The 27,792-nt window shown below is 43.3% G+C and overlaps 1 protein-coding gene across 1 annotated transcript in view; it reads right to left on the minus strand.

Moving 5' to 3' along the window:
* Positions 1-26,805, minus strand: part of fras1 (Fraser extracellular matrix complex subunit 1) — a 173,068-nt gene extending 146,263 nt beyond the window's left edge. Inside the window, exons 1-4 of the mRNA XM_076105022.1 lie at positions 26,738-26,805; positions 26,018-26,114; positions 10,280-10,522; positions 9,682-10,152 (exon numbers count right to left, since the gene is read on the minus strand). Of these exons, the coding sequence (XP_075961137.1) occupies positions 9,682-10,152; positions 10,280-10,522; positions 26,018-26,114; positions 26,738-26,805 (879 nt within the window). The remainder of the gene's footprint in view (positions 1-9,681; positions 10,153-10,279; positions 10,523-26,017; positions 26,115-26,737) is intronic.
* Positions 26,806-27,792: the final 987 nt, after the last annotated feature.

Here is a 27,792-nt window from a genome sequence, read left to right on the forward strand (position 1 = left end):
GGGGGGGGACTGTTAAATGGAGACTTTTGCTTCATGTGAGACGGTAACTATAGAAGACTTCTTAATGGACAGGAAACTTCAGCAAACCACCAGACTTCTAATAGTCCCATATATTGTGCTGACCCAAGAGGATGTGGCTGGACGTGGTCAGGTGTACCGGCTGTGCACCCGGGGGCTCAACTTACTATTGCTGCATGTAGAACGGAAACGTTTAATATAATTCAGCCAGGAAAGCCCCAGTACTAATGCGTACAAATGGCAATTTGGCAGCAGAGCGTGCCCACCCCTAGAATGTACGTTATATTGGTGCACTGCAAAAAACATCCACAAAGTCCCCATGTGCATGATTTACACGTCTGACATTTGGCGACTCGTGGAAATGTCACTGACGATACGTCCTCCACCAAGAATCCAACCCAGTTTTCACCAGGACTGTCTTATTTGTCTACAAATATAAATGTATGGTATCAAAACAGTGTAAAATATGCTATAATCATAGCATAGCATATGAACATTCCGACTCCTCTGGTTGTATAGAAGTCTATGAGAAAATGACTCTACTTCTCTCTTGAGTTTATGGTCTCAATCTCTAGTTTCAAGTCTTCTTCAATACAGCATGATGTTCATTTAGTAAATGATGGTCCATTTAGAGTCAAACAGACCATAAAGCAGGGGATGCTTTAGGGCGGGGCTACACAGTGATTGACAGGTCTCTACCGGAGACGTATACAGCGTCTCTACGTCACCCCTCTGCATTCCAAATATGGTCATTTCTGTTCACTGGCTGCGAAAAAAACAACATGGCGTTGGTAATCCAAGATGGCGACGGCTAAATCGCAAAACTCAAGGCTTCAAAACATGCTTCATTATATATGTTATAAACTGCAATTATCCTTAACTGTTTCTACAATCTCTGAACTAGTGCTGAACTTTTCCTTTAAATGTCTGTGAAAAATGAGGGCCCAACTTCCTTCTCATAACACCTGCTCTCAGTAATTGAGTTAAGGTAAGCGTGCAGTAAAATGTGGGAGTAGCTATAGGTCATGTTGAAAGACAGAAAGGAGAAAATTGAATTTGGGAAAGCAGCCAGCTGAGGGGGAGAGGCCCTCCTGGAGAGAAGATGTGAGCTGATATGCTCCCTGTAACGTGGCTTCCAGCTATTTATGTATACGTGTGTTTAAATGCAAGTCTAGTGTTTGTGCATCTCTGCACAGCTGTGGCCAGATGTGTAATGAGTTTTATGTATAAGGGCGAACGTGTCACAGGCAATCTCTGCTCGTAACATTAATGTTTCAGCTCAGGGAGGAAGAGGAGGAGGAGGAGGAGCGACCTTCAGAAGTATAACGTTAACGCAGACGCTCACAATCTCAGATGTATACTGACAAAGACTGGTCTCACAAAACATAACTGATGCATAAACTGGTTATGCAGAAGATGCAAATTAAAATTTAATTAAAATCTAAATTAAAATTCTCCTTCAGTCATCAGAGAAAAATACGTTATTTAATAGAGCTGCAATGATTAATTGATAAGTTGTCAAATAAAATAAATCAACTGTTTTTAACAACTATCACTTAGTGAGTTTGAAAGTCAAGATTCCAGCTTCTACAATGTGAATATGTTCTGGTTTATTCACTCTTGTGTGACAGTAAGTAAACTGAATACATTTTAGGACGTCATCTTGGCTTTTGAGAAACACCGGTCGACATGTTTCACCATTTCCTGACATTTTATAGAACTAACAACTATTTGATTTATTGACACAAAAATCGACAGATTAATCAACAATGACAGCAATCGTTAGTTGCAGCCCTGTTTCTTATTAAAACTGTTTATTCCAACACGATACACGATATTTCATTTTCGCATGATGAAATATTTTTTAAATCCTGAAGCCATGTGTTTTGTGTGACTGCACTATTAAAAGTAGAAACGTTTATTGGCTCCCTGTATCATTTGTAATATTTCAGCATAAAGATGGGAGCATTATAAGTCACGTAAGAGCTCAAATCAAGAAGGTTTTCAGGAGCCTTGAACAGTTACCCGGCATCTTGCAATAATAAGGGAAACCAGGAGGGTTCCCTGAGGAACTCCTGCAAACATTTAACACGTTGACGGTTCCCTCACTCTGCCTTTCTGTCTTTGGAGCTATTACAAAAGGTACAAAAATGATGCTCCAATACAAGAAAAAGCAATCCATACAAAATACAAAACCAGATTCATTGCGACAGGCTCTCAGAGATGCCACCCCCTCCGTGCATTCTCACTATTACAGGGAGGGAAACTACCTCTCAGGTAATGTGTTCTGGCTGCTGGGAGCCATATTCCCAGGACAGAGTGAGATCAGTTTGTCACACAGAGTATCCCTCTCTCTCTCTGTTTGCATTCGAAAAATTGCCAGAGATACTCGCCCCCGGCCTTTTCTGAAGTTCTTCCGAAACTATCTACGGTCACCGTTAAAATTGCCAGCGTGACATCCTGACCGTAAATATTTCAGCTTGGATCCAGCAAACCGACCAATCTCACTGTACCAAGTCAATTCTTTCCAAAGTGGTGACAATCTTCTCTTGATCAAAAAGCCTTCTAACAGATTGCCCCCTACGAGGGGAAATCAGTTCAAAGCAAACGTATGAATGGAAAATCCTTCTGACTGGACCAGAACATGAGCACTTCAGGCTACTCAGTAATTATTTTCTTTAGAAACGAGTGTAAAACTTTGTCAAAAATCGATTTCAGTGAAAGCAGGAAGATTGAGTTCAGAAAGTACAAGCAAAGGAAAAAAGCAATTAAAGCACAGGAGAAGGTATAAGTACTGATGAATACAATACAATAGATATTTGAATGAATAGCACTGTTTACACAAAGACAAAGCTCCAGCACTGAAATCCTTTTTCATATCAGATACAGAGACAATCCTATTTTTCACAGATTTAGAAAACTAATCGCTTCAAAGATAATGACTTTTCAGAACATGTGACTTTCAAAATCAACAACAGACAGGTGTTTACTTGAGCCTCTCGTTTGTTATGTAATGTTTAAAATATCATTTTGACTGCAAGCATACAGTATTTGACTAGTTACCAGAAGGATCACTAGTCCCAAAGTGCTTTCAAAAAGTGTGTGTTTGTGTTAAAGAGGTGGGAGTGTCCGATGATTCGTTCATTATTATCTCCGCCCGGAGGGATGGATAGAGTGCATCAGTGAGTGAAAGTGCATCTCTGTGTCTGTCCACTGCTATCACCGCCAGGCCCACCTCTCCTACATAAAGTGAGACGCACAGACTTTGAAGTTGTTTCGCCTCTTTTTGTTTTGTTCCTCATCTCTCAGTGGTTTCATGTCACTTTTTAATTAATTTGGTCTTTTTGCAGTTATTGTAACACAGTTGTCTGAGGATGTTTTGCTAATTTTTGTACTCTCTTTTGCCTCTCCTTGTTATTCTTGTCTGTTGTTTTTTGCATCTCTTTGTAGTTGTTGTGTGTCTCTTTGTTGTCACTTTGAGTCTCTAGTTTTAGTCGAGTCTAGTTTTTCTTGTGTCCCTTCGTAGCAAAGAGTCACGAGTCTCTTTGTGTCTCTTTAAAGCTGTTTTGCATCTTTTTGAAGTCGTTTTATGTTTCTTGTGCTCGTTTTGAGTCTCTTCCTGGTTGGTATGTGTCTCTTTGAGTGACATTTTGTAGGTGAAGGCCAGGGGGCCCCTTGACACTTTGGGCCCCTGGGCCTGTACCTTGTAATCCTGTTCAGTGATCAGGGGCTGACGGGCCACTTTATTTACTTTATTCTCTTTATTATCTTATATATATAGAGTGCGAGCACATAAATCGTGAATTTTGGCTTCACATTGCTAACGATATACTCATACAGCATGAGTTGTAATTAAACAACAACATTTCCAAAATGCTACACTCTAACACCAGTGTGAGCAGCGGGTCTATAGACCTATATTAATAACTTGTATGTGAGTGTTTGTTGTCTTTAAAACCAGATAGCCATGTGTAACGTGTGGAATGCTTTGACTTAAATTGGGTAAAGAGGTCATCGGGGTTAATAATAAGTCTGTGTGCATGTGCAGAAATAGGTTTCCTGTTATGGCTCTGTGGTCTTAATAGACCTGTGTAAAATTAGCACAGCAGCTAACAGTGTAGCTGACTGGACTGAGTCCGTTTCAGCAGAGGTCTCGGGAGGGGGCGGGGGGGATCGAGGAGGTTGCACTCAATTCCACATCCACGTCCTGATTGGACCCGGAGCGGAATGGGATTGACCCCTGGTTCCCTGTAATCAGGGACCTGTTAAAGTGGCCGGGGCAGGGGAGCAAACCTGGACTCGCTATTAACCGACCCTCCAAACTCCTGCTCCGACGAGCCCGAGCCAGGGGAGCCGTACAGCAGTCAGCAGCGTGAGTGGTAGTGACAATTCCTCCCCCTCCCCCCCCCCCACAATGAGATTGTCCCCTACAGGGACCCATACCTGGGACTCGTTGATTAAACGTCCGAGGAGTTGAGGGCTTATTTTATCCCCCTCTGGAGAAAGATATCTGCCTCAGATGTGATTTAGGACTGAACCAGCTCAGCCGGCGCGGCTACACGTCTCCAATTTCATAAAGAAAAAAAATAGATCTATAACTTTCACACAGTACATCCCAGAAGAAGCTGTTCTACAGAGCAGAGGAGTTTGAGTGTTGCTCTGTCGGCTTTTGGCTTGGTGGGTTACGTGGATGGAAGACAGAAAAATCAATGTAAAGTCGTATTGAAAGGATAAGTCAATATTTCAGAGGGGATTATACAACATATTAGATACAAAATAACCTTTTTCCAGGCTCCTACTCATCCAAATTTGACATGAAAGTGATGAGCAGGAGGAAGCTGTGCAGCTAAAAATCCTGCAAAGCACCGCTTGAAATTGAGCGCCTTCAAGTGGATCCATGTTTACAAGAGGACTACTTCATATTTGACCTTTGGGGTGCGAAAAACAAGGTAGGACTGCAACTAATACAGTTTCCATTATCAATTCATCGTAATCCATTTATCTAAATTACCAAATTCAAAGGTGACACTTTCAAGTGGCGAATTCTGTCCAACTAACAGTCCAAAACCCAAATAATTTCAGTTAACAATGACATGAAACCGATAAAAGCAGAAAATACTCCCATTTAAGACGCTTGAACTTGCAGATATTTTGGTATTTTTGTGAAATGAAATAGCTTGAAGGATCAGTCAAACTAATAATGTCAGCATTGCAACTAGAAGCTTCAAGTTCTGGAGCACGATGGTTTTTTTGTTTTCATTTACTTTCCCCAGGCGACAACATTGTTTCTCACGCGATAGTCAATTTTGAGATTTTGTCTTATTTCAGACTGGAGGAAAAAAAAAAATCCAAAATACACATTTAGGGGGTTAATTTACATCTATTTGCGTCTGTAGATTTCTCTTAAATTACCTCAAAGTTACCATTGGATAATGCCTCATTTGCATATTTGAACAGAACATTTTCAGAAAACTTGTAATACAAAAAATTATTGTCAGTAATCAACTGGGGAAGTTTCATGGTGATATCTATTAGTTACATAGTTTACGGCCTTCTCTCATCGTGCTGGACATTAACTGGAGAGGGAGCAGTGAGAAGTGTGTCTCGCTGAATGAGAAGCGAGCAGAACAACCTGCATCCTCGACTCATTGCTCCTCTGGATAAATAAGGGAGGGACTCGGTCGCCCAGACGACGCTTTAAGTAGCAGATTCAATTAAAATCCAATCAAGAAGAAACCGCAAAGTCAAACATTAGCAGGGCTCGGCTTTTGTGGGGCCGGCAGCGACACTAGTGGGACTCTCCTGTTCGAGAAATGGGGGAAAGGGTGAAGAGAGGCAGCCTGCCGGGCCAGCAGAACGTAATTGGGCTCGAATTGGATAGAAACTAAAGCTATTACTGAGGCAAATTCAATCTGAGGACGTGATGGCTTCCAGCGGCCAAACGGCTCTGCTGCACAGCTGAGACGCTGCAGAAACACTCGAGCTTCTCCTGGTTCTGTCAACACAGCTTTATATCTACAGCCGATCAACCTGATCACACCGGGGCCCCGTAATCTGTGTGTACAACGTGTGTAAGTCAGCTTTCAATAATGCAACACATGCTAACAGCAGAGCAGAGAGAGCAGACGGCAAATCAATATCACGATGTGCAGGCAGCGGAAACATGACGACGACATTGTTTGACGTTGTTTCTCCGACACAAAAACCCTCAAAAATCATGGCTAATTTATTAGATTTTTTTTAAACAATTGAATGCTTCATTTTATCTCCATACAAAACAAATAATTTAGGAAATAAGTAATGTTTTATGTTTGATAAATTGCGGCCAGAGAACACCCGCAGCCAATCAGAGACATGCGACTCCTGTGACATGCTGACAGCTTAGTGACAGTAAACAGTGGTGGACAGTCCACCTGGGTCTGTCCACGGTGGACCGGTCTCTGCTGGAGGATCTAGGTCTGTCCACGGTGGACCGGTCTCTGCTGGAGTCTGAGCTGAAGGAGTTTCTGGTGAACCTGCATGATGTCATCTGGTTTCACCAGAATCCGACCCGGTGGCTCCGATGACGAGCATTAAGAACAACTCTATAGAAACAGACCATCTTCTCTCTGATGGTCTCTTTACTGATGGAGGTCTGATAGAGGATCAGGACTACACTGAGACTGGTTCAGAACCAGTTAAAAGCTCCTCACAGTAACTTTTAGTTCTACTAAAAGCCTAAAATAGGTTACTGAACAAAAGTAAAGTTGTCAGAACCAGCAGCTCTGAAAATGCTGGAGGAAAGTAAGTTGTTTGATGTTTTGTAGATGACGTAAACAGGATGTGTTGCTCATCTGAGCAACACACACACACACACACACACACAGAGAAGTGCTGCACACATTGTTACGTCATCTTTAAAGTTTTTAGGTATATTTAAAGAGTGAGCCACAGCACACTCCTGACCCGACAAAGCAGTAACAAGTTGGAACTTCAAATAAAAAGCGCCCCGTTCACTCCTCCTCATCATCACCGCCTGCTCTCCAGCTGCCTCCTCATCGTTCTGGATCTAACAGCTGCATCACTTCCGTTTTGCCAAATAACTGTTTGTTTCCCCCTTGAAATCGCATTCAAATGTATTCATTTGTCGCCGTTTAATTGATTTACTCCACGACTTCCTTCAGTGCCGGCACCGAGTGATTGTATGCTAATCTCTCGCGAGGCAAGCTGTGAAAACGAGCAAGGTCAAAGCCGGCTGAAGGATGCCTAAAACTGTCACAGTCTCTTCAAAAGAAGCTTTTGGCGAATATTAAAAGCGACCACGACGATGTCTCCGGCTCCTCGATTGGTCTCATCGCGAGCTTCCACGGCTGTCCATGTGTGTTATCCGTCGTCTGACCACCGACGCTAGCTATTTAGCATCTGGCTAATCTGCATGTAAAGCAGGAGGCTCGCTCTGCCACGGGGTTAGCATTGTTATGCTAATGGTGCACATATCCATCTGGGGGAAAGGCTGAGTTTAAAAGTTGTGACTTAGCTCATTGATTCAACTTTTCTCTCCCCCCCCCCCCCCCTCACCCAATCTCTGTATGCCTCAGGTCCAATTAGAGGACCTGCTGGTGAGACATGACAAATGACTGGCTGATCGTTGGCCTCCCAGAGCCCATAAATCCAGCTGTCTGCCTCTCGCCGGAGCCGCTATCGTTCCTGCAGCCAAATATCGGCACCGAGCACGTAATGGGTTCTGGATCATCAAGCAGATGGCCCGAGAGTCAGGGTCCGCCACAAACAGAGAGAGATTAGCAGGCTGGGAGGGCGAAGAAATGCATTGTTCTGTGAGATGCTACAGGAATGGATCGCAATAGAAAACACCTGCTTGATAATAGGAAACGTCGTCACATCAAACCGTTTCTTCTGTTTTTTGCATGACGGCGTGCTGCAAGATGGAACCAAACAAAAATAACTTCTGCCGTTCTGCTCGGATTATTCCACCCTGCAGTGACAGTCGCTGACCCATTTAGGAGGGTCAGGAATAGAAATGCACACTCACAGCCCGCCAGTTAATATTTGTGAGAAGACACATGTGAAGAAAGCGACCACAGAGGGGGGGGGTTAGATCCATCATGAATCGACAGAGTAACGGCCGACAGGAGAGGGTTTATGACAAGGCCGGGTCAGCTCACCTCCTCCATCTCGACGGCCATTAGGCCATATGAAAGATCCATGTCACGAGTCCAGCCCCAAAGTTTCCACACTGCTCCTGACAGTCTGGGCTGCACTTTAGATTTAGAAATGCCAACACAGGAAAGATACAAATTCAACACACTATTTTTCTGAGAGTCTCTCGGGGATTCAGAGCCCAAAAAAAAGAAAAGAGAAAAACCAACAGTGACAGAGACGAACAGAGAAGTGCAGAAGGTAAATCCTTTTTTCACCTCACAGGCCTGCGGTGCAAAGATGCCGCCGGCGTTCAATCCGAGCAGCTTCTTTCCTCTTTGATTGTGCACGTTTTTGGAGGAGCTGACTCATATTCATTACCCAGGTTTACAGGGTTTCCTCACATCTGACAAAACTCATTTGCATTCAACCAAAAAAAACAGATTTTGTGTCGGCGCCACGCTGCGTAATCCCGAAATCGGTTTGACAAATCGATCCAATTTGTTCCTGTTATGTTGCTCCTGCCATCCCTCCGGCTCACATGTTTTCACCTCCAACACACCGGACATCTCGGCGAGCGACCGTCTGAACAACAGCTTTAGTGCAAACAAAACAAAAGGTAAATAATTCACGTGCAGATAGCTTTGTGGGCAAGCTTTTGAAGTCGCTCTATTGTTTTATTCCTGAACACGAGGGAAGAGGAAGATGGGATTCACCTGCAGGTCTGCCCTCACATTCTTGTGCACGTGTTTTTTTTTTTCTTTTCAATAATGCATCAGCCCCCCCCCCCCCCCCCCCCCCACACACACACACTCAGCCGTGGTGAAAGACATGTTAGGTGATGCAGACAGCAGCTCCTCCATCTCTCCAGCTACACAGTGCAACCAGGGATTTGAGGCTGAGCAACTTTCTAAATCAACTCAAAGTAAAAAATTTAACGAGTCATTTCTGACCCATTTTAAAGCCTTCTTGTGAATCTGTGAGCAAAAAACTTTGATTCTGGAGCAGCTGCGAGCAGAGATGCAGCTCCGCACTGCAACACGACTGCAATCGTGCTCTGAGAAATACCGGCTGGATGATGTTTCATAAAAACTTCGGAGCCCTCGGAGAGGAGAAAAAGGTCAGAGGATGTCCTGTTGGCAGGATTACTGGCTGGATGTCAAGCTTACAGGCATACAGGCCGCCAACCGGAGTCACGTTGCACATTCCCAGCCAAGGTTGGACTTTAAAAACGAAGCCACAAAGCTACAGTTCACTCAGCCAGCGTCCTTTTCTCTCTTTGTGAGGCAGAGAACATCACAAAATATCTGAGCTTTCTTTGAATCGGATCGCAGCTTCAAACGCAATCGTGAGCTTTTGATTCAGTCCACTGATCATTTCTGCACCTTTTCCAGATGTGAAACCTGTAACATGGAGATCAGGAAACAGGCTGGTCTCATTCAGCATTCGTAGCTGAGCCTACGACAACATGATGTGCTGTAAGTTGAAGATATCCCACAGAATTATTTTGTATGTTATCTACGTTACCGTGAAGAAGGAAAGTATACGTGAGGGTAGATGAGAGTAGGTGAGGATACAAGAGGGTATGAGAGGGTATGTGGGGGTACAAGAGGGTACGTGAGGGTAGGTGAGGACACAAGGGGTACGAGAGGGTACGTGAGGGTAGGTGAGAGTATGTGAGGGTACGAGAGAGTAGGTGAGGATACAAGAGGGTATGAGAGGGTATGTGGGGGTACAAGAGGGTACGTGAGGGTAGGTGAGGACACAAGGGGTACGTGAGGGTAGGTGAGGATACAAGAGGGTACGAGAGGGTAGGTGAGGGTAGGTGAGGATACAAGAGGGTACGAGAGGGTAGGAGAGGGTACGAGAGAGTACGTGAGGGTAGGTGAGGATACAAGAGGGTACGAGAGGGTAGGTGAGGGTACGAGCTGTTACGTGAGGGTACGTGAGGGTAGGTGAGGATACAAGAGGGTACAAGAGGGTAGGTGAGGGTACGAGCTGTTACGTGAGGGTACGAGAGGGTACGTGAGGGTACGAGCTGTTACGTGAGAGTACGTGAGGGTAGGTGAGGATACAAGAGGGTACGAGAGGGTAGGTGAGGGTACGAGCTGTTACGTGAGGGTACGTGAGGGTAGGTGAGGATACAAGAGGGTACAAGAGGGTAGGTGAGGGTACGAGTTGTTACGTGAGGGTACGAGAGGGTACGAGAGGGTACGAGAGGGTACGAGCTGTTACGTGAGAGTACGTGAGGGTAGGTGAGGATACAAGAGGGTACGAGAGGGTAGGTGAGGGTACGAGCTGTTACGTGAGGGTACGTGAGGGTAGGTGAGGATACAAGAGGGTACAAGAGGGTAGGTGAGGGTACGAGCTGTTACGTGAGGGTACGAGAGGGTACGAGAGGGTACGTGAGGGTACGAGCTGTTACGTGAGGGTACGTGAGGGTACGAGAGGGTACGTGAGGGTACGTGAGGGTACGAGAAGGAATAAGAGGGTACGAGCGGTTACGAGAGGGTACGTGAGGGAACGAGAAGGTAGGTGAGGGTACGTGAGGGTACGTGTTAATTGTGCTTTTAAGCGTTTTTTTGGGGGGCCAACATTATGTTATAAAACGAGAGTTCGGTTTAGGCAACAAAACCACGTTTGGTTTACGAAAAACATCACGAACATTAGGATAAGGCAATAAAACAGCTTAAGTAGGTTTAAAAACATCATGGTTGGCCTTCATATGACCACGTACAGTTAGACTTCCTTTTTTAGGGTGTACTAGTGAAAAAATAAAAGCTACATTCGTACATCTGCTCCCAGACACATGATGCAACGAGTTCAAGAAGTAGCAGATGATAAAAAACAAACTATGATCTAAAGCTCTTAAAAGCAGCATGGGGAGTTGGCTCATCAGTCTGCATGGAAGTGACACGGGTCGACGGACGAGCAACCGCCCGTCACTGACACACACACACGCATACACACACGGCGCACACACACACACACACACACATGAGGATGTATGGATTACCAGATGGGGGGGGAGGCTCCCTGACAACTTCAGCGGCCAAAGGGAATCCGAAACAGGAAACAAGACGCACTCTTTCTCTCTAGATGTGAGGAGCAGCAGCTGTGTGTGTGTGTGTGTGTGTGTGTGTGCCGTCATCTAACCCCTCTGAGCTACACAACAGAAATAACATATGCCATTTAATGTGTGCGAGTGTGCAGAGCAGGAGGAGGCAATTAGAGCAGAGTTAAGCTGAGGGTGGCAAACTGCAAGTACACACACACACACACACCCTCGCTGTGCAGTTGCAGGAAACACACACACACACACACACACACACACAACCGTCCTTGCGGGTCAGTAAACTCACACGGAGATGAAAGCACTCAAACAGACTCTATCTATCTGTCCTTTGATTATTTGCCCGTCTTGTACATGTTGACCTGCTGCTCGGTCTGCATCGATAGAATCAGGATGTAAACGTTAAACAGTTTATCAGAGACAAGAGTCCACGTCCTGTGTGTTTCCACGGACAGGACGTGTCAGCGTCTTTCAATCAGCTTCCAATGATACGACTGTGCCTTTGAAAGTATAAAACCATGTTTATTTATTTTGTATTTATTTATATGCACGTACATAAATAATAATGTGCAGGAGAAGTTAGAAGCCAAAGATGGCTTATGAAAATATCTCCCCTATTAGATATCAATAGTTCTACTTGAAAAAAGGATAAAAATATAAAGAAACAATTCATCAAGATTTCTAGAGAAAGCCGAAATATAAAAATGTAATAAAAAATATACAAATTACATAAAAGATAGAGTTTAGATACAATACAATGAAATCTGTAAAATGCCATAAAACAGCTAATTGTAGTAATTTTCTGATAATATATAGTATTATGTAATGTGTAATTTTTTTTCTAAATGCAATGACTAAATGTTCTCATTATGCTAAAACCGGTCCAACGTTGATGGGCCTTAAACACACCGAACCCTCTATTGTTAAGTCATGGGGGGGGGGGGGGGGGGGGTATCATTGAATGTAAACGTTGAAATACATAATATATAAGTATATAATAAATATTACGTGGCAATAAATCACCATGCTTAAACTGCTGTGTGAATGTATTTTATTCACGTTTAGAAAAGCTCCAGTTCAACCTGCACAGGAGCTGCACTCTGTGAGAATACGACTGTGAACGGACTTATTTTCATATGAGTCCAGTTCATTAACTACAGAGCAGCCGGTGGAAACTGACTGGAGTCTTCACAGGAAACCAGTAAGGATTAAACAAGCTCGGCATCACCACATCCACACACATTTCACTTTTCTAACCGCTTGCAACAAGTCGGTGTACGTGTGCGTGTGTGTGTGTGTGTGTGTGTGAGGATGTAAGCATTCCCAGAAGTCGATTCCACCAAACAAACACACTCATGTTCCTTCTTTCTGTGATCTATTAGTGTCTTGATCGGGATAAGTGGAGCACGGCTACTGTTAAAGAAGCCAAATGGGCTAAAGTGTGCATGTATTGATGTGTGTGTGTGTGTGTGTGTGTGTGTGTGTGTGTATTGATGTGTGTGTGTTTGTGTATAATCCAATCTCCCTTCTCCCTGCTCTATAATTGGGTTTGTGCTCAGCAGCTCAGACCCAGGCTGGATCTTCCTTTCAGGGAGGTTTTGTCTACATTTTTCTTTTTATTTCGAGTCGTAGCACACGCACGCACACACAGACACGCACAAACACACACACACACACACACACACACGCACAAACACACACACACACACACACACACACACACACACACACAGGCTCTACAAACACCCCCGCTGACAAGACACTTCAACAAGACGTTACAACGACGTTAAACCACGTTACAAGCATCAAGCTGTGTCGTGGTGTTAACAGGAGTGCTGCTTTAGTGTGTGTGTGTGTGTGTGTGTGTGTGTGTGTGTGTGTGTGTGTGTGCCCCCCAGGGAGAGTGATAATCCATGTATCCCAACCCCTAAAACGTACACAAACACTTGTTTTTGTTGCTTAAACAGAAAAATGGGGAAGAACTTCACAGTACAGTGCAAAGTTATCGCAAAGCAGCAGCGATTTAACAGCTGGAACTTTGCAGAACGTGCGCTCTACTGTGATTTGTTCATCTTTTCTGCTTTTCATGTAAAACAATGGAGACATGTTATTCTTTTCTCTTGTCTTTATTTGCATTTATTTGGTATTGAGTGAAAGTAACAGAGAGTTATCAAGTTACGTTATTTTAATAGAGTGACACTTGGATTATGTGACTGAATATATGAACAGTAATTGTATCAGAATACATTTTCAAGTAATCCTCCAAAAACACATCTAACAATCAGTGGTGGAAGAAGTACTCAGATCTTTTACTGAAGTAAAAGTACCAATACTAAAGCAACTAAAGCGTTCAAATACGTGGAGCGGATTACAAAGTAGAATATGTACCTGTGTGATGTAGAGGAGTAGAAGTATAGGGTAGCAAATGAAAATACATATAAAGTACCTCGAGTACACTACTGCTAACAATAACTTCTGTATAAAACTCTCAACGTTGTTGGAAAATGCTGCTGATGAAAAGCAGCCGACTATCATCTTTAATGTCTTTCTATCGTTATTTCCATCCCTTTATTGACTCGGCTCTCAGAGCTACACGTCTGTTCCTGTTGCTGCTGCAACGACCCGGTTTCCCCTCAGGGATCAATAAAAGTTCATCTGATCCGATATCATCTCCCCGGCTCCTCTCGTCTTATCTCATCTCGTCTCATTTCATCTGCAACAAGCTGCACCATCATCTGAGGCTTCCCGACAAGACAAAAAGGCTTTTGAAGGAAGACACCGTGTTATGTTTTTAGATGCACTATCGGGTTGTTTCCTCCGGAAGATTCAACCCAGAGATGTTTTTGTTCTAGGTTTTCTATTTAGAAAATCTGCTCCTTAAAATACAAAAACACCTTGATTCTACTATTCAAAGGTTGGAACTTCCTCTGAAAGCTACGTGATTACACAAAACATCACTTAAACTCTTCCTGCATCAGGCCTTTCTTCCCCCTACATCTTTCTTATTTATCCATGTTGAGTCTGGACGTGACAGCGTCTCCTCCGTCTGTGTCATTTTCCCTTTTACATTTCATCCCAGGCATCAACCTCCGGTTCTGCAGAGTGAAGCTGATGCTTCATGTGTTAAAGCTGCATTCTCTCTAGTGTCCACCAGGGGGCGACTCCTCTGGTTGTATAGAAGTCTATGAGAAAATGACTCTACTTCTCTCTTGATTTATTACCTCAGTAAACATTGTAAACATGAGTTTATGGTCTCAATCTCTAGTTTCAAGTCTTCTTCAATACAGCATGATGTTCATTTAGTACATTATGGTCCATTTAGAGTCAAACAGACCATAAAGCAGGGGATGCTTTAGGGCGGGGCTACACGGTGATTGACAGGTCTCTACCAGAGACGTATGTCTCTAGGTGAAGGTGAATACTACATTCACCTTCACCTTTCCTACTTAGTGCTGCAGACAGATTTTTTATGCAATTCATATCGTTTTATGAAGCATGATAACTTTAATGACTTTAGCATAGTGTTCCGAAACTCTTCTTGTCATGTCTGTGAGGCTTCACTCAATTTTCATGATAATTTATTTCAGTGAAAGCATCAGCATGCCGGCGATGAAACAGGTGATTGAGTGCTGGATACACAGTCTTGTGTTTCAATGCTTCTACATGCGCTCCTTTGATTTTGAAGCTACTTTAATAAACTGCCACATGAACTAATATCTAGCTGTCAGAATACGGATATGAGGCATGAATGGATTTATTAGTGTGATGACATAAAAGGCAGGGAGCACTTGTTTCATTCCCCCCCGCAGGCTGGAAAAAGGTGCAGCTGCTCTGTGAGAAGCGCAGTAAAAAAAGAAATCGCTCCAAATGGCTCCAAAATTCTTTATGGAGGGAAACGGACCAACAAACGATGCTGTGCTGAATGACTTCGCTGAGAAACGGGAGCCAAGGGAAGAAAAGGTCCGCCATGTACTGTCTCTCTCTCCCCCATTGAACACAGCGTCGGGGTAATTATTTGGCAGAAGACATCGTGAAACACATCTGACAGCTGCACCGAGCCCCTGTTCATTTCTGCAGCGTTGCAGCTCGTTACGCCGCTATGGATTTCGGGTGGAGAGGGAGGGACATCGGGACGAGGGTGAGTTTGAGTCCAGTTGATTGGTCCTGATGTTTGATCAAGAGAGGGATGAGGATGAGTTGAAACATGAACCTCATGGAGTCTAAAAGGGAGATCTAGGTGTTGAAGGGATGCAATCTGGAGGATTTAGAAATGAGTAGAAATCTTTAAAATCAGAGTAAATGTGTGTGTGTGTGTGTGTGTGTGTGTGTGTGTGTGTGTGTGTGCGTCTGCTCTGAACTAATTCATCAGTTTGTGAGTAAACGTCTCTGCCGGGATTTCCTCTTTTGTTCTGCAGATATGAATACTTGCCAACGAGCAACACTTACTTCGCCCGCGAGCACCGACGTTCCCACAATGGACGAGCGAGAAATGGCGTAAGGTCTCAAGGTCTCGAGAGGAGTTCCACACATAGATAGTGATTCTGTTCGTGTCGTTCCACAGCTGAAGGGTTCTTCACCTTTAGCCTCACCTATTTCACGTTTTAATTTGTATTGACTTTCTTTAAAACTCACTGTAGTTTTGCTGACGTAATTATTTTATTTTTGCCTCCGGAGCAGCTTTGCCTCAAGAGACAATTCAACTGCAGCTCTTTAAATTCTTGCAGTAGGTGTTTTACTGGCACTCTGCTGCTATCAGGAACCCCTGAGACGTTTGGCTAGACACACTCCCCTTCATTATGCAGGACGAGTATTTAATAGGGTTAAAAGCTGGGAGGAATCGGCTGTCCCCCTGAGGTACATGGCTGAGTCATTTAAAAAGAAAAAACAGTCAAATTCAAGATTTTAAATTGCATTTGGAAAAGACTAATATGACAGTCTTATACAATGCTTAGCACACACTAAAATAAGCCGAATCTTAAATGCCACTATTGTGACAGAGCCTGCTGAGCTAGCAGCTCTGTGAGGCTGTAATTAGGCACAGCGGTGCTTTGAGCTAAATGTCAGAATGCTAACATGCTGGTGTTTGGCAGGTTTAACGTTGGCCACGTTCACTTCATCAGTTTAGCGTGTTAGCATGCAGAAATGAGCTCATTTAAAAACAAAGTGCAGCTGAGGCTGATGGGAATGTTTCAAATCCTTGTTCAGAAACCATTCTGGACGAGTAAACACTTTGTACTGATGATGGCTCCAGATGAAATGTTTAGGAATTCCGAAAGTTATTACATTTCATCCTGAGAGGAACATTAATGTCTTAACTAAATGTTATTGCAATCCATACAATAGCTATCGAGACATTCCTCCTTGGTTTTAGCAATCAAGATAACCCTCTTTTTAGAATTAAATTTAACATCACGCTGCACACTTTAACTTGCTGTAAGCTTGCACTGTAGAAATAAAGTTTTTCATTGACCTGAATACACACATGTGCATTTACCTCTGGCAGTGTCAGTGTGTGTGTGTGTGTGTGTGTGTGTGTGTGTGTGTGTGTGTGTGTGTGTGTGTGAGTCTGTACAACTCTCATCCCTTCTGGCCGAAGCAGATAAATCTCTACACCAGCGTTAGGACTGACTGACATGTGGACTTCCTGTGTGCCGCGCCCCAAAAGGCTCGTAGAACTCGAGTGTCTGCATCGGTCCAATCACCTTTAAGAAGTGTAGCTTTCAAAAGGTCATCGCCGCCAATCGATATCCCTCAGAGAGCAATTTGCAGTCGTCACCTGTCAAGCGAGCGCAGCATCCAGACCTCGGGGGCGAATCGGCCGGCGAAGATGGCATCACTTTAAGATCGGGGAGTAGAAGAGCTCTGAGGAACCTGAAGGGCTCCTTCAGGCTTCAGACCCCAAGAGAACCGGCAACGGATCTTTAAAGAACTGTTCCACAAATCTGACTCATAGTTTAAATTTTCACAGCTTTCAGTTTGTTCTTTTTACGAGTAAAGGGCTTTACACATCGGGGGAGTAACGAATAAACGACACAAATATGTGAATATTTGTCTGCAAATATTGCATGTATATGGCTTTTATTGTGAAAGGTAAGAACAGAGGGAGTGGACATGGTCTGCGCCGCTTTTGTCAAAGTTCTGCAGAGTGAAGCTGATGCTTCATGTGTTAAAGCTGCATTCTCTCTAGTGTCCACCAGGGGGCGACTCCTCTGGTTGTATAGAAGTCTATGAGAAAATGACTCTACTTCTCTCTTGATTTATTACCTCAGTAAACATTGTAAACATGAGTTTATGGTCTCAATCTCTAGTTTCAAGTCTTCTTCAATACAGCATGATGTTCATTTCGTACATTATGGTCCATTTAGAGTCAAACAGACCATAAAGCAGGGGATGCTTTAGGGCGGGGCTACACGGTGATTGACAGGTCTCTACCAGAGACGTATACGGCGTCTCTACGTCACTCCTCCTCAGTCCATATATGGTCACTTCCTGTTCACTGGTTGCAAAAAACAACAACATGGCGACGGCCGTAATCCAAGATGCCAACTCAAGGCTTCAAAACATCAGTCCACAGACCAACGGGTGACGTCATGATGACTACGTCCACTTCTTCTATTTCAGTCTATGGTTCAGACACGTATTTCATTTTTAAACTTGAATTCGTGCCTCGCAGTTTTATTCCTCCGTCAACCAGTCAAGTTGCAGTTTACATCCACGTCTGTCCAAAATGTCATTACTTCATCATTTTATCTAATTAAATATTTCTGTACAAATTGTCATAATTAGCATATTAATTATTGAGTAACGACAAAAAAAATGTATGTTTTTGTGACGTTTGTGACTGCCAAAATCTGATCAGTTCATCCTTGAAGATGAAATTGAGAATGAGAACAGTTGCCTCGGGCCACTTCAGTGCCAAAAGTGCATTTGTTGGGGGACTATTTTCAGCGGCGGATGAATCCACATTCAGTGCTGTAGTGAATATTTGTGGCAGCAGGACGGCGTATGTGGGATTGAGTATAAATAAACTACAGTGACCATGTTCATAATGAAGGAACATGTCAGCCAGTGCATCAGTGAGGCTCATTTATGGGATTTTAATTGATCTCTGTGGCTCAGAGGAAGAAGATGCATCAGGCTTTGAAACACACACACAATACTTGTTAGTAGGATACAAGTATTGCTGGTTTTGATCTTTCATGGGAACTGAAATACAAAGAATATCACCAGAGTTATTCTTCAAGTTTTTCACTCTCAACAGAGCTGCTATTTCTCCATATTTCAGTAAAAAAGACAAAAACACTTCATTACTAGCAACAAGAATCCCTTAAAAACTATCGCTAGCATCACATAATAAGTCGAATACACCATGTAGTACAACTCTACACTAGTGTAAACTCAGGCTCCTCTAATCCTTTGAATTTAATGCTTCAAGTTTACATTCATTTGCTTCAACAAAACCTAAACAACGTATATCTTATGATGACAAATGTAAATGTAAAATAAATCAATGATGACCTCGTGGTCTTTGTCATCTGGAGTCCTTCCTCTCTCGGCATCAGTCCGGTGAAAGAAGTCGACGCAACACTCAAACACAAACATGCAATTCCCGAGCAATAAAGAGAATCCTACATCAGAGAGCAGCGGGGGCAACGCGCGCCGGGCCATCAATCTTTAACTCCGACTCTAAATCTCAATGAATTCTGGGTATTTTTAGCGGCAGTGGCATTTTATTCCACATCATGTGACTCCGACATACGAGAGACAAACGTGAGCATCGGGAGGAAATCCGGATCAGCGATTCATCTTCACGCTGTGCATCAGATTTCCAATCTATACTGAGAGTCGAGTGTTTACTTCTTATAGACTTAAATTACACGTTATGCTACAAAGTCCTCACAAAGGTTTTAAATAGTTTGGTGAATCTCTTTTCATCGGTTTCATTCGAAGAGAGGAAGATAAATATGGACCTGAAGTACTTTTAAAACCAACATAGATTTTTAGTTTCTTCATTTCTTTGCAAAGTTCCCACAGACGTCGCATGTTAGCTCGCTGCAGCTCTGGTGTGGGTGTTTTTGGCGTTAAAGGTGTGCGCTCTGCCCGCTGAGCTCCCAGAGTTCCCCAAAACACCAAACATCTTCCGACCCGGATGCTTCTCTTATATTTTCCCTAAACTGCACGACAACATCACAAAAGGTACATCACACTTATTTCAGTGAGAGATTTCATGTGTTCGTGGCTACAGAACCAAATTCAATAGACAAATCCAGATCTCATCTCCACAAACTTCACATTCCGTACTAGAATATCTAAAATCTAAACAAAATGCCTCATCTTAGTTATAACCAAGACACGATGTCTTTCCTAAACGTTGTTCCAAGCCGTGCTCAACAATGATCTGGTTTCTAATATCTCCTGTCAATTCAAGAACAAGCTGTAAAGATGTCATCCAAGCACCACACACAGATATAATCTATATTAACGATGGATCAAATGACGACGTATAACGGGAAAAGTGTCGCTCGTCATCGCAAACCACAAAAAGAATGATCACCGACTCTGCAACTCTACGGCACTTTTTAGCCTCTTTTAGCTCCTGGTTTTGGTTTTACGTTACTTTTTAAGGTATAATTCAGTCTCAAGCTCTGATAAAACCTCACTGTTCAGGCAAAGTTAAGAGAATACCGGGTATCAGAAACTGGAAAACAGAGCAGCTGAAGATACAGATACAAGAGAATATTGGATTTCAGGTGAACACAAACAGGAAGCCAAATGAGTGATTATGTTGATCTGTGTCTGGTGGGTGTGTGAATATAGGCAACACATTAGCTTTAAAAGGCAATAATATGTCAGAGGAGTGTGTCCTTCAGTTTGTTGGGAAGCTCTTCTGCCCCCTGGTGGCCAAGAAAAATCCCTTCATACTGATTCAAGCGACTAAAAAGCCCCAGAAGCTTAAATTAATATCCAGTGTACAGAAGTGTAACGGCACACTGAGGAACATCCGCACCACTCACTTTACATCCGACCGATAGCAAGGAGGAGTGCGAGTCAGTCACCACCATCGTGTCCCGACAAGAAGGCGAAACACAATCCTCCTGTGACCTTCTGACAAAGAACGCGTGCAGCACAAACGTGCTGGCTGAGGAAATGGAGAGCTGAGGAGAAAAGGGATATTTTTAACCTCAAGGCAAGGAGCAAATTATGCACATTAGAGGCAGCGGAGGAGGGAGACATGGGTGTGTGACTCAGGTGGGACGGCGACGACGTGAGGTAATTGTTAAAGAGATTAGAGTTTCTGGGTTTCAGGCAGAGGCAGAAAGTTGCTCTGCTGTTCTGAAATGACTTTTTCTTTCATGCAGTTTTGTAACGTTTCTGACCAGGAGACTCTTAAAACAGTCAACTGTACAATAGGAGTGTGGTGGATGTCTTTTTCTTCTTTCTACACTTTAACCGGGCGTGCTAATGCCGTTAGCTCAACTCCTCCTGCACAGAGTTCAGCTGCATGCATGTGAGCAGGTGCTCGAGTGAATCCATGACGGCCCCCCGTCCATATTTAGTAAAGCTCTGTGATGACTCCACAGACGTGTCCCTCTGCCTCCAACCCAGATTATTTTGGTGGCAAAGACTTTCCAGGCACTGGCCGGGAGGGAAACAGCTGCAGCCGGGCGCCATGAGGAAAACACCACAGCTATTTTAACTTTCACTTCGTAACCGAATATCAGAGTGTGTGTGTGTGTGTGTGTGTGTGTGTGTGTGTGTGTGTGTGTGTGTGTGTGTGTGTGTGGAGGGGGGTAAAGTCACCAGGCTTGGAGGTATTTGGTCACATAGACTGAAATGTACAGTTGAGATGTACTGGATTCATAACACACGAGTAAAACGTTGCTGACGCCGGTAAACAGGCGGCGGCGGGCGGGCAGCCATTATGAATGCGATGATAGCCGATAGCAAAACACGATACTGCAAGCCAACTGTTTGTGGCCTCCTACAGGAAACTGCCAAAGCGCCGTACTGTATGTATCCGTCTTGGCTCAGATGTTTGTGCCACAGGGAGAAAAGCCAAAGAAGGAGCAGCGAGGAAAATGGTTTACAAACTCCCAGTCAGAGCTGATTATTTGGGACGTGGAGCGTCGCGGCAGAGGTGGAGAGTAACTGAGTACATTTACTCAACCGAGCAAATACTGCCATTTCTTTTATACTTCATTTCTTGTAAAAGAACAACCCGCTGTACTATCAACACTGGATTATGTCAGTACACTGTAAGCTCCATGCTGCTGCGGCTACACTTGCACCACTGGATGTCATTAAGTAACACAGCGTCAATTCATTCATCGCTCCGTGAGTTCTATATGAAAAGGTCAGAGGTCATAACTGACATCTAGAGACATTAGTAGACCCGTGTCTTCATCCAGCTCTTGACTGGGGACGACTTGTTTCCAGTCACACACTTCAACTTCAGCGGTAGAGATTTAAAGTTCTGATTGCTGGTATCTTTAATGTCCTGCAAGAATAAATATATAATATAATATATATTACTTTTGCTACTTAAAGCTACAACAAGGAACTTTCATGTTGTGTTGATTCTGGCGGTCCCTGTGGACAGACGTGGTAGTGTCTCTGAGCACCAGAGTCCCTTTAGAAAACACTCCAATGACGAGCTTTAAGAATAACTCTATAGAAACAGACCATCTTCTCTCTGGTGGTCTCTTTACTGATGGAGGTCTGATAGAGGATCGGGACTACACTGAGACTGGTTCAGATAGAGGATCAGGACTAGACTGAGACTGGTTCAGATAGAGGATCAGCACTAGACTGAGACTGGTTCATATAGAGGATCAGGACTAAACTGAGACTGGTTCAGGACCAGATAGAAGCTCCTCACAGTAACTTTAGGTACCTTACTTTTAAAAAGCAGACAGGACTTGTATTTGAGTATTTCTGCTTTGCCGTGTTGATGTGAGCTCTCCTTCCATCACCACTGAGTCTATGTTGACAGTGTGCCTCCTCTGTCAGTCAGGAAGTTATGATTTATTTAACTGAATTGCACCTTTTAAAGAAGAGTCTGCTTTACATTTGAGAGCTAAAAGTCTTTGCGGTGAAGAAGAAGAAGCATCCGATGAACCAGTGAATAAAATCCATGCGTCTCATCTTATTTTATTACTTTCCAGATCAATGTAACATAAGAAGGCTTAAAGCTGTCATGCTTTCGTCCCGTTTCCATCAACTGTGGATGATGTAGTTTTCATCCTCGTCTCTGTCGGTCGTCATATCGGGGGGGGGGGGGTTGATCTAACTACCGACTGAAGCGGAGCTTTGAACAGAAAGAGTCATCTCAACAATTGCAGAGTGAAGAAGCATCTGATGAAGCAGTGTGAAAGATCAGCATCATTAACGCTCTTACATGCCTCGTGTATCTTTTGATTCAGATCAAGGGAATTTAAATCCACTCTTCACAGGCCTGCTCATCCACAGTCTCACCTCTCGTGTCAACACTGCATTAGCGCTGCGAGTAAAATTGCTGTATTGCGACGTTGCACTCCACCGTGTCCTTCATCCGTCTCATTAGTGGGACGTTTTGACGGATGAAAAGAAAGCACAACATGATTTGTCTTTGCCTTTTTTGTGGAGAAGGAGCAGCATGAATTAAGAGAGTGGGGGGGGGGGGAGAAGAGTGAAACATCATAAAACATGTAAGCAGCGAAGGCAACATCTGTGAAGCTTAAAAGCAAAAGTGGCCCAGGAGGAGTCGAGAGGCAGTCGAGTGAGAAACAACACGGAGATGAAATCAAAGGTGACTTTCTCACCTTGCCAACTAATCTTACATCAACAAAAACAGATTTTGCACATTTGAAGATCTTGTATTTGGGTATTTATATCTTTCCTTCCTGGAAAACGTCTCTGTGTCTTCAACACTTCACGGTCCAAAGTACATTTAATGTACAAGAGCATTAATCTGCTGATCTAAAAGCAGCCTGGTCTCCATATGATTACACTCTCATTAAACTAAACTGCATTGTCGACCCAAAACATGATCTTTTACTAAAACCAAACTTGTTGCCTAAATGTAATTGAGAAGGAAGTTTCACTGCATGGGAACGTAGTTTAAGACGGCGGCAAGCAACGGAAATCAAAATGCCAGATGTGCCTCAAAATCACCATGAGGGGTTAAAACCAGACGGCAACCACCGGTTCTCGCGATAGAAGCCGATGCTGAAGTGTCCTAAAGCTGCATTCTCTCTAGTGACCACCAGGGGGCGACTCCTCTGGTTGTATAGAAGTCTATGAGAAAATGACTCTACTTCTCTCTTGATTTATTACCTCAGTAAACATTGTAAACATGAGTTTATGGTCTCAATCTCTAGTTTCAAGTCTTCTTCAATACAGCATGATGTTCATTTAGTACATTATGGTCCATTTAGAGTCAAACAGACCATAAAGCAGGGGATGCTTTAGGGCGGGGCTATGCAGTGATTGACAGGTCGCTGCCAGAGACGTATACGGCGTCACTTTCGAAAAGAAGACGGCGAAAATGCCAAACTCAAGGCTTCAAAACATCAGTCCACAAACCAATGGGTGAGTCACGATGACTACGTCCACTTCTTATAAACAGTCTGTGGTTAATAAAATAAATATTGATGATATACACGTATCTAGAAATGACAATGATATGAAGTGTAAACTTGGTTGAGAGACGCCAGGATTCAAGTATCTGTGGTTTGCCGACGTTTCAACATTTTCTTCTGGTGACCCGGTTGCAGTAAGCCTCCACTGTTCTGGTTCCAGTGAGGTCCAACACTGACAGGAAGATGAAACGGTCGGCCTCCTAAAGCTGTGGGATGGGATTAAGGTCAGGACTGAACTGGGAAACTTGTTTCTTTATGGAGCTGGCTGTGTGTCCGGGTGGGGGGGGGGGGGGGGGGGGGGTTTATCAACATCAACCAAACTTCCCTCAAATAAACACTCACGTTTAACACTTTCGAAAATGACAAAACCGCATCTGAGACAAATCAATTCAGAAGTGTCACAACTATCCCATTCAAAAAAGCGCATCCTATCATCCTCTTTGAATGTCTGAGACATTCAATGGAATACATCGATGAGACAATCAACAGACTCTTTATTTGGTGGTTTTCTCCGTTTGACATCAGTGTAAAGGAATATTATGAGGTTTTGAACTGTCAAACAAAGCTGTTTAAAGACATCACCTTGGTTTTTGAGAACTTATCATCACCTCATATTTCTAAAGAATGAATGGCTCATTGATAAAACAAGAGATTAATGTCTATTGTGTCTACATATGCAGCTCCTGGAGGTCTTATGTTTCATTGTCTACGTTCAATAATCTACTTGCTGTAATCACCAGACAGCTGGACCAGAGAGGACCCGGGACGCTGCTCTGATTGGTTGGAGCTCACTGCAAACTCATGTGACTCACATGCTCCAAATGCCACAGCGAGGACAGCCGGGGGGGGGGGGGGGGGCCAAACAGCGCGATGAACACTGGCATTAGTCCGCACTTCAGGGACCAACAACGGGGGACATGTCCTCTAGTGAGGGATGAAAACATCCATGTACCCACAAACACATCGCATACAGGATGTTTCTCCTGCCGGGACCATGACACTGTTCTTAAACATGTTTTTGCTGCTGTCATCATATTTCAGCATGATTTGTGAGAATATTCACAAAGAGAACGCACAAAAGACAAATTACCTGTAAACACACCGTAGCGTGGACTTCAATGGAGCTGTGTGGCGAGAGAAACAAACTCAAAGAAGACCCAGAAAAAGCAAGTGGATTAAAGTGTCCTTGAACGCAACACGCTGACTCGTAACAATCTGTAAAAGCTGTGAAGGCAAACAATGATGTCCATTGAGATGAAGCTTCAGGTCTGAAGGAGTGAAGGAATAAATAAAACACGGTGAAACGGTCGGGGGGGATGTGACTCATCAGTCTCATTAAAGTTTTTATTTTTCAGCTGTTTGATGAAAAGTCAGAACATAAGAAATAATCGGAGACGTGTTTAGCGCTTCACTTATTCATTTCCCCACACAGCAAAGCTATTTCCTTATTTGTATTAGTTGCAGTTTGTTCAGACATCAAAGAGACTTTTTGTTCCTTTGTTTACACGATTAATGTCTTCTTTTGATTTATTGCTTTGTTTGGAATAAAGTCCTCTTTTAGGACAGCAAAGACATGAAGTTATGAGTTATTCACTGATGAACAGGTGAAATGAGAACTAAATGCACCTTTTATAACGTGCGTCTTTCATCACAGCTCTGTTCTACTGCTGGAGAAAACAAATTAAAGTATTAAAGTAAGAATAAAAGTCGTCATATCTTCTGTCCAATCTAATGATAACTTACAGAAGTTTGTTCTTCTCACAGTAAAAACATTTTCTTCTCATAGACTTGACTTATTCTCACACTATAATGCAATGTTCTTGTAAAGTTATGACCATATTATCATTTTATGACTTCTCTTGTAAAACTACAACTTTATTTTCAGGCTTTTTGTTATTTTCTCCTCACACTATCATGACTTTTTCACCAAAAATACAACATTATTCTAAAAGATCCTTCATCCAGTGACCTGAAACATGCACACTCACGGACACGTGCACCTTTAAAAGTGTTAAACGTCAACTGCACATTTGTCAGCAGATCGGTGGAGGTGCAAAGGTGGAGAGGAGGTTCAGAACAAGGTGAGACAAGTCGGTGCTGCAAACACACAGTTAACACAGAGCTGCAGCTCCACTCCGTCCTCGGCCTGTCAGCCTGCGAGAAGTCTCACTCCCGGAGCGGAGCGGAGGTTCCTCTCACGTTCCCCTGCAGATGAGCAGCTCTCGGGTAGGTGGAGCAGCTCTCGGGTAGGTGGAGCAGCACGGTGCCTGGAGGCACAGCGGCACCAGTTATGTGAAATATGTAAACAATCGGCAGGCGGAGTGAGCAGAGTCATGTTGGTCTCTGCTTCTGCAGCCAAATAGAAAAAAACTCTCCTTCAGACTCTGAGAGAGAAAAGATCAATAAGAGGACGACATAAATATTCTGACTCGCTTTGTATGCAGAGAAAGAGTTTCAGCATATCGAAAAACTCCCACACGGAGTTTCATAAATTAAAAAACCCGACATGCAGAGGAGAGAGAAGGAGCAAAGTATGGAGAAGGTCAAAAAGTTCAGTGTTGTTACCACAAATATAATATTACGGATATATTCTCACAAATGATGAACTTTGTAATGTTATCTATGGTTATTCTTCAAATATTAGAGTTTCCTCCCATAACATTATGACATTGTCCTCATAATAAAAAGGCTTTCTGGCTGTATTCTAATATTATAACTTTTCTTAAACGCCAACTTTATTCTAAGGATTTTGACTTTTTCTCCGACTATCATAACTTTTGTACCTCCTAAAATCACAACATTATTCTCAGAGATTACTACTTCCGTCTGGTCTGCCAGCTGACTGGATAAAAACTGCTTATTAGAAATGAACGACTGCAGCTTATCTCACTGTCTCAGGCTGTCGGGAGGAATAATCAGCATGATGCTCTGGTGGCTGAGCAGCTTCACAGGATCCATTCATCACTTGAATAAGATCTGGTTCTGGTTCTGCAGGAACAATTCTTCACTTTTGATGCATCCAAACATGTTGCTGCAAATACTGCAGAACTAAATGGATTCTTTTTCCTCACTTTCCTGAGCAAAGAAAACTGGAATGCATAAAGAGAAGATTCAAACACACAATCGACCTCTTCTTCTTCTACTTGTAATAACGATCGGCCCAAACGAAGGTGAAGGCAGCGCGGCGCTGTTAAACTGCTGCAACGCCTCTTATAGGAGCAGGTCAAGGAAACTATAACCTTGACACGGGAGGTTTCCTGTTTCCTGTTTCCTGTTTCCTAACGACGATCAACTTCGGTTTTCTTTAACCTTCACCACAATCTTTTCTTGACTTCAAGTCACTAAACCAAACCTTAATCATAGAGGTGGCAGAAGACAGAGACGCCTAACATGGGTTGTGTTTCTGCAAAGAACAATTTGCTGAATTCCCACGTTTTTGAACATAGTTTCATATCAACGTCTCTAAATACGTGATGTCGATGTTAACCACTCCGTTTCTGAACTGTTCTCAATTAAGTTTAGGTTTAGTAAACAAAACTACTTGGTTCGGTTTAGTAAAAGGTTGTTTTGGATTAAAATAAGTGCACTATTTCTTGTTTCATAAGGAACACAAACACTGGTCTCCTGGGTGAAAGTCCCATGCTTGGCCCATCCATCCACTTCAACACAAACGAAACAAAGAAAAAACCTCGAAACGTAATTTGAGGCCGAGTATAGGAGCATAAAAATATCGTATTGAGCTGTTTTTTTACCCTCAACAGGAATATTGTTTCTCGCCCTATTTTCAGGCCGATCACCAACTGCTCTCTCTAAAATAAAAGTATATAAAACCAATGAAACGTGCAATGAAACCCCAAGTGTCTCGGAGCAGACGCTGGCTTCGCAGCTCGTTAAGATGTTTCGGAGCATCCAGACGTCCATAGATCACCAGAAGCCTCACGGTCG

The sequence above is a fragment of the Anarhichas minor genome, unplaced genomic scaffold (genome assembly GCF_050575085.1).
Source record: "Anarhichas minor isolate MPS153535 unplaced genomic scaffold, ASM5057508v1 ptg000030l, whole genome shotgun sequence".
Lineage (NCBI taxonomy): Eukaryota > Metazoa > Chordata > Actinopteri > Perciformes > Anarhichadidae > Anarhichas > Anarhichas minor.